The sequence below is a fragment of the Malania oleifera genome, chromosome 8, assembly GCF_029873635.1.
Source record: "Malania oleifera isolate guangnan ecotype guangnan chromosome 8, ASM2987363v1, whole genome shotgun sequence".
Classification (NCBI taxonomy): Eukaryota; Viridiplantae; Streptophyta; class Magnoliopsida; order Santalales; family Ximeniaceae; genus Malania; species Malania oleifera.
The window spans coordinates 55,112,582-55,120,293 of NC_080424.1; the positions used below are offsets into that span (position 1 = coordinate 55,112,582).

Consider the following 7,712-nt stretch of genomic DNA (forward strand, 5'->3'; position numbering starts at 1 on the left):
TTGGGACTACCTGTGTTGAAGCACCCTAGACCATACAAGTTGCAATGGTTAAATGATAGTGGTGAGATAAGGGTGAACAAGCAGGTGTTAGTCACATTTCGAATAGGTGAATACGAAGATGACGTTTTGTTTGATGTAGTACTGATGTAAGCTGGACACTTATTGCTAGGGCATCCATGACAGTTTGATAGGCGGGTGAAGCATGATGACTTTACGAACAAATACTCCTTTGTATTTAATAAATGATCAATCACTCTTGTACCATTGAGTCCGCAACAAGTATATTGATGCAAATCATAGCACAACTTCAAAGGTACTTGTCCAATTGCCAATTGGGCCGATTCTGAGAGCACAAGCAAGGAAATTTAAAGTTGCACTCAACAGATTGATTCAAGAGGCATGGACTCAAGCAAATTCGTAGAGGCCCATTGAGCATGACCCACATGAGCAACAAAGATTCATCAACATGATTGAAGCTCTAAAATAATTTGGCGAGGGCCAAGCATAAATTGGCATGTTTAAATGTTGTAATAATGGTGTGCTATTCAAATATGAGATTTGACTCTTTGACTTTTGTGTTATATTTGTAATCGTGCAAGAAAACTTGTTTTCTTGCATGGTCTTAGTCAGTTGTTGAGTCTACCTTTGACTTTTGTGTTATATTTAATTTGTAATCTTGCAAGAAGTCTTAGTAAGTTGTTGAGAGCTGTTGAGCCTAATTTGTAATCATGCAATAAGTCTTAGTAAGTTGTTGAGAGTTCTTGAGAGTGGTTTGAGGTGTTTAATACTTTGTCTTCCAGGCTATGCCTATAAAAGCATTCTTATTATAAGAACAAAGGGAATTAATTCAGTAAATTGTGAGAGTATTTTCTCTGTGGTTCTTTGAAGAACTATTCGAACTCATCGAGATTTCCTGTGGCGTTCACCAATGACTTATCAAATGGTTTTCCACCACCATTTGTGGTGTCTTCCTTATACCGAGGTTCATGTTTCGCAATAAACAACGAGTTGAGCTCATATATACCAAGGTTCTTATTTATCGTAAACAATGGGTTGAGGTCTATCATTCAATTCTGAACGTAGAACGATCTTGGGTTCCTTTTTTTTTTTTATTGTCGGATCTCATTATTTTGGTGAGAATTTGCATCATTTGGAATCAGAGCACAAGTTCTAGTTCAGGTTTGCCTATCCCTTAAAACCTTTCTTTTGTTTCTTTATTCTGTGTTCTTGTAGTTTCCAAATTCGGTTCACATACCCTAGTTTAGCCAAATTTTCCTTTACCCCGCTCGTATTTTGTTTGTTCTAGTTTATTTAGAAATCTTATTTTGTTATTGTCAAAAGGTAGTTGTTGATAATAAAAAGAAGAAGAAGAAGAAGAAGAAGAAGAAGAAGAAGAAGAAGAAGAAAAAAAAGGATCATAATTTTTTTTTTTTTTCAAATTGATTGTTTTCATTCAGTTGTGTTCCTTATATTCCTACTATCTGAAATTCTTTGATGAGTTCTTGGTGAATCATTACTGGAAATTTCCAAGTATTGTTTAGTTTCAAAAGAACTAGAAGAGAATTATCAAGTGGAAAAAGGCAAGAGTGGTGAGAACATTAGAGGGTTAAAAGCCACGTATTTTTTGAGTGAAACACGAGTGTAGAGTGATTCACCTCCTTGAGTGTAAACACGTAAGGGAGAGAATTGTGAGTTCCTTTTCTTTCTTTTTTTTTTTTTTTTTTGTTTTTTTTTTCTCTAACTTTGCACTGCAACAATCATGTCTCACAACAGTGCTAAGAGAGTTGCCGAAGATGCTACGGAACTGGCTGATCCGAAAATGTTTATGGAGGCCATGATGAGTGAGATGAGGCATGTGATGAGGTTTGAACTGGAACAGGTTCACGAACGGATAGATCAAATGGAGAATACACGTGAGAAGAAGCCACAAAACGCCCCTAATGTGCGTAGAAGGGAAAGAGTTCAACCGAGGGGAGAGAGGGTTGAAGATGAAGAGCCTTACGGGGTTAGTTTTGATGAAGAAGATTATCGGGATTCTATTGTTAGTAATATGAGACATGGAGGGCGGTTTAAAGAAGCTAGGAACCAGGAAGATAACAACTTGGGTAGTATTAAGATGAAGATTCCGTCATTTTAAGGTAGATCCGACCCTGAAGCATACCTTGAGTGGGAGAAGAAGATGGATTTCGTATTTGACTACCACAACTATTCTAAAACAAAGAAGGTACGTGGTGGGATAAGCTTGTTATAAACAGGAGGAAGAATAGAGAACAATGAATAGAAACATGGGAGGAGATGAAAACAGTGATGAGAAAGCGGTTCGTTCCAAATTACTACTACCGAGAGTTGTACAAAAAGCTACAAGGTCTAGGGATGGAAGCCGAAGTGTAGAAGATTACTACAAGGAGATGGAGATTGCTATGATCTGAGCTAATGTAGAGGAATACCAAGAAGCTACAATGGCTAGGTTTTTATTTGGATTAAACCGGGAAATCCAAGATAAGGTAGACATGCAGCATTATGTGGACTTGGAAGATATGGTGCATATAGCCATCAAAGTGGAGCAACAACTCAATAAAGGGGGGGGGGGGGTGTCTCGTGCAGCCAATAACTCCAATTCTACCTCTTGGAAACCAAGTTACACCATGCAGATGGAAAAGTCACAAACATCCAAAGCCGAGCCCAAGTCTGCGAACAGCCTCCACATTCCTCAAGGTAAACCTGACACTTCTACCTCTAGGAATCGTGACATTAAATGTTTTAAATGTCAAGGCAGGGGACACATAGCAAGTCAATGTCCAAACAAGCAGGTCATGGTGTTGCAAGACAATGGTGAACTTGTGACCAACAATGAAGATTCAGGCAACGACGACATGCCACCATTGAAGGAAATTTCCAAGGAGGAATATTTAGCCCCTAATGCATTGACATTGGTGGCAAGGAGAGCATTGAGCTTGCAAGCAAAAGGAGTTGATCAAGTGCAGTGGGAGAACATCTTTCACACTAGGTTCTACGTCAAAGACAATGTATGTAGTGTGATTATTGACAGTGGTAGTTGTACTAATGTTGCAAGCACAATTATGATGGAAAAATTGGGACCACTCGTGTTGAAGCACCCTAGACCATACAAGTTGCAATGGTTAAATGATAGTTGTGAGATAAGGGTGAACACGCAGGTGTTAGTCGCATTTTGAATTGGTAAATACGGAGATGAAGTGTTGTGTGATGTAGTATTGATGCAAGCTGGACACTTATTGCTAAGGCCTCCATGGCAATTTGATAGGCATATGAAACATGATGGTTTTACGAACAAATACTCCTTTGTACTTAATCAACGATCAATCACTCTTGTACCATTGAGTCTGAGGCAAGTATGTGAGGTTCAAGTGAGATTACAAAAAGAGAGTGAACAAAAGAAAAGGAGTGAAAATCAGAGAGAGGCTGAGAAAAATGAGAGAGAAAAAGAAAATCAAAATTCGGCCATTGAGAGAAAATAATAGAGAAAACAAAAGAATTTCTATGCAAAAGTGAGTGAAATTAAGCGAGCAATGTTTTCAACTAAGCCGATGATTGTACTTTTGTACAAAGAGGTGGGTCTAAATACTAATGAACTTGACCTTGCTTTGCCTAGTTCTGTTGTTTCTCTTTTGCAGGAGTATGAGGATGACTTTCCCGAGGAAACACCACATGGGTTACCTCCAATCCGAGGGATTGAACATCAAATTGATTTTGTTCCTGGTGCGACAATTCCAAACCGACCAACCTATAGGAGCAATCCCAAAGAGACAAAGGAGCTTCAACGATAGGTAAGTGAGTTGTTGGAAAAAGGGCGCATGAAGGAGAGCATGAGTCCATGCGCCGCTCCAGTTTTATTGGTACCTAAGAAGGATGGGACGTGGAGAATGTGCGTTGATTGTTGAGCCATCAACAACATAACGATAAAGTATCGTCATCCTATTCCTCACTTAGATGATATGTTAGATGAACTGCATGGTTCTTGTGTATTTTCTATGATTGAATTAAAGAGTGATTATCATCAGATTAGAATAAAAAAAGGAGATGAGTGGAAAATAGCCTTTAAAACAAAGTATGGTTTGTATGAATGGTTAGTGTTAGCTTTATCGTGATCCCAAGAGGGGGGGGGGTGAATTGGTATTTTTAAATTTCTATCCCCTAGGTGTTCCTCCTAACAGCAGTATGTTCATAACCCTATAGTCAATCTAGTGTAAGTAATGTCAGAAGTCAATTAAAACAGTTTAATCAATTACACATGCACCAGAAAGCAGTAATGAACAGCGTAACACACAGATATGTTATCAAGGTTCGGCCAACTGCCTACGTCCCTGCCTTAGCTAACCAGCACAAGGATTATCACAATAACTTGCTCACTTAAATGGGTGGAGCGGCACCTATACAAACCAGGTCAAATTAACACAAAGCTGACCTCAACCTTAACCAGGTCAATTAACACAGGGCTGACCTCAACCTTTACACCAATCCTTACCGGGCTGGATTACTGCCCCCTCAGGCCATGCCTGGAATCTCTCAGATATACAAACAAAAGGTACAATATAAGGGTGCTTTCACATAAAGCAAATTTGTACTACAAATGCGAACAATCACATACACCACAATATGATTCAATATGTAAACTTAGTGTGGTCTAACTAGTTCAACTCTCAATGGTATTTTCTATCAGTGTAGTGAGTACGTGAGAGTATCAATAACAGTCTGTGTATTTCAAAATGTTTCAATCAAATGTGTTCATATAGAATACCAACCAAGCCTCAAGAATATCACTCAGTAGAATATCTCTATCACATGAATATGTATATGCTTGGATTGCAAAGTAGATAATCTTTATATTCAGCAATTGATATATACTTGAATAAATATTGCCACAAAGACTAATGTATCAAACATAAATATCTTTTCACAAATAGTTCAATAAAGATTTCACAAGATATTTGAGTGAGTTTGAAAATGTGTTTGCAAACTAAAAACAAATACAAAGCTTCGAAAGATATTGCAACAAAGATGCAATACTCAGAAGCTTGGCAAAGTCTTCTTACGATGGGCTTATGAGAAAAGCCCCTAAGAATACTTAAGTAATGCTCTTGAGAAAATTGATTCAAACAATCAAAGAATGAGAGCAAACTTATCAACACAATCACTCAATCAACTTACAAAGGCTTTTGACAATGGAAGAGAGTAAGTATGTGTGGATTTGGCAATAGTATGAGAAGTAGGATGTATTTAGCTTGAGAGAGAATTTTTGAATATATTTGCTAATTGATGCTTAATTCTCCCAAATGAAAGGGTATATATAGACATACCAAAGTTTTTTACCATTGGGGACCTATTAGGGATTATTGGAAAAGTTTAATGACATTTAACCCTTTTAAACCCTGTTTAAAAATTTTAACTACAGTAAAAAATTAGGTGCAACCCGAGAGGTCCGGTCGACTAGAATAGGTTTGGTCGACCAGGACTCATATGGTTCGGTCGACCAGGGGAATTTTGAACTAAGTGGTCGGTCAACCGAAAAGCCTCTTCCAAAGGCGATTTTTCATTTCTTCGAGGTTCGGTCGACCAACCCTTTTTAAACTGGCTAGTTCGGTCGACCAGATCGCTGGAATTTCTCTCGAGGACCCTCCGGTCGACCAGGTAGTTGGAGAACAAAAGTGTTCGGTCGACCAGATGGTCAAAATGTTGACCAGGGAGGATTTTGGTCGACCGGGGCTTTTTGAACTGAGTTGGTTCAGTCGACCGGGACCTTGGTCAACAGTTGACCCAGGTCTGGTTCGGTCGACTAGGCCATAATGAACAAAGTTGGCCGGTCGACCGAAAGTGCATCAAGTGTGCATTTCGGTCCCGTCTTGACATAATCAAACCCTATTTGAGTGCCTAACAAACATATATGCAAATTTGTGTGTCCTAGGGTCATTTATGTCCAAAATTAAGATACTGAAAAAGTCCGGTGTCGGTCGACCGAACCCTAAGGTCAATCTAAGGTCATTTTGCATCATAATTGGTTTGAGCTCACAAAATAAACCATACATGTGATATGTGTGCTTATTACAAACCGAATACCCCAATTACTATTACAGACAAATTTCACTACAAAAATATTACAATTAAGAGCATGAATTTGTCTTCAAGTTTTGAGCTTGCACGTGCCATTGATGATATGCTAATATGAATCTGCACATAAACTAGATATTTATTAAATACAGGAGTATTTGCCATTATCAAAATCGGGCGTGACCTATAAGGTCAACAGTTAGTCATGCCTTTTGGATTGACTAATGCTCCGAGCACCTTTCTAAGACTTATGAATCATGTTTTCCGTGCATTTATAGGCAGATTTATAGTTGTCTACTTTGATAATATACTCATTTATAACAAAAATGTAGACGATCATGTAGATCAATTGAAATCTATTTTAGATGTCCTTTGGAAAGAAAAGTTGTTTGCTAATATGAAGAAGTGTACTTTTTACACCAATAAGCTTGTATTTATGGGATTTGTTGTTAGTACACAAGGTATACATGTTGATGAAGACAAGGTACGTGCAATCCAAAAGTGGCCAAGTCCAACAAGTGTATATAATGTTTGTAGTTTTGATGGACTGGCTAGTTTCTACTGGCAGTTCGTGAAGGACTTTAGTAGCATAGCAGCACCAATTACCGAAGTGATCAAGAAGAATGTTGGATTTAGATGGGGAGAAGAACAAGAGAAGGCGTTCCAAATAATCAAAGAGAATCTAATCAATGACCCCTTATTGTCTTTACCTAATTTTTTGAAAATGTTTGAGATTGAATGTGATGCTTCAGGTATTGGCATAGGCAAAGTTCTTATGCAGGAAGGACGACCAGTTGCTTACTTCAGCGAGAAACTAAACGGGGCAGCCTTAAACTATCCAACTTATGACAAGTAGTTGTATGCATTGGTTCGGGCTTTAGAGAGGTTACAACACTACCTATGGCCTAAAGAATTCTTGATTCACACTGATCATGAGTCCTTGAAACATTTGAAGGGATAACACAAGCTAAACAAAATGCATGCACATTGGGTGGAGTTGATTGAGACGTTTCCATATGTCATCCGGTATGAGCAAGGCAAGGAGAATGTGGTCACCAATGCACTTTGTCGCAGGTAAGCATTACTCTCCACACTAGATGCAAAATTGCTTGGTTTTGAGCACATTAAAAACTTATACGTTGATGACCAAAAATTCTGTGAAGCATACCAGGATTGTGAGAAAACCGCTTATGGTAAGTTATTTAGGCTTGATGGATTCCTGTTTCGAGAGAATAAGTTATGCATACAAAATTGTTCCTTGAGGGAGTTGTGGTGCAGGAATCTCATGGCGGGGGATTAATGGGACATTTTGGAGTTGCAAAGACTTAAGCTGTTTTGCAGGAACGCTTCTATTGGCCTCACATGAAAAGAGATGTTGAGAGAATTTGTGGTAGATGTGTCACATGTTGGCAAGCCAAATCTAGAGTGAGGTCCAATGGTTTGGATACGCCTTTACCAATTCCTAGTGAGCCTTAGATTGATATTTCAATAGACTTTGTGTTTGTATTGCGTAGCACTAAACGTGGGAGAGATTCAATTTTTGTGGTTGTGGATAGATTTTCTAAGATGGCACACTTTATTCCCTATCACAAAATGGATGATGCCTCGCATGTTGCTGATTTGTTCTT

At 38.5% G+C, this 7,712-nt stretch overlaps 1 protein-coding gene across 1 annotated transcript; it reads left to right on the forward strand.

The window, feature by feature from the left end:
* The first annotated feature begins 2,459 nt into the window (after window positions 1-2,459).
* LOC131162681 (uncharacterized) lies at window positions 2,460-6,940 on the forward strand. Its single transcript, XM_058119284.1, has 4 exons — window positions 2,460-3,176; window positions 3,654-3,738; window positions 6,363-6,568; window positions 6,653-6,940. The coding sequence occupies exons 1-4, from the start codon at window positions 2,460-2,462 to the stop codon at window positions 6,938-6,940; spliced, it is 1,296 nt and encodes a 431-aa protein (XP_057975267.1).
* The last annotated feature ends 772 nt before the right edge of the window (window positions 6,941-7,712 follow it).

Excerpts from the sequence above, each read along its gene's own strand:
- LOC131162681 (XM_058119284.1), top strand. The coding sequence starts at position 2,460 with ATGGCTAGGTTTTTATTTGGATTAAACCGGGAAATCCAAGATAAGGTA. Across the intron at positions 3,739-6,362 it reads TCAAATTGATTTTGTTCCTG|GCAGATTTATAGTTGTCTAC; the intron begins GTGCGACAATTC and ends GTGCATTTATAG. Across the intron at positions 6,569-6,652 it reads TACATGTTGATGAAGACAAG|TTCGTGAAGGACTTTAGTAG; the intron begins GTACGTGCAATC and ends TTCTACTGGCAG.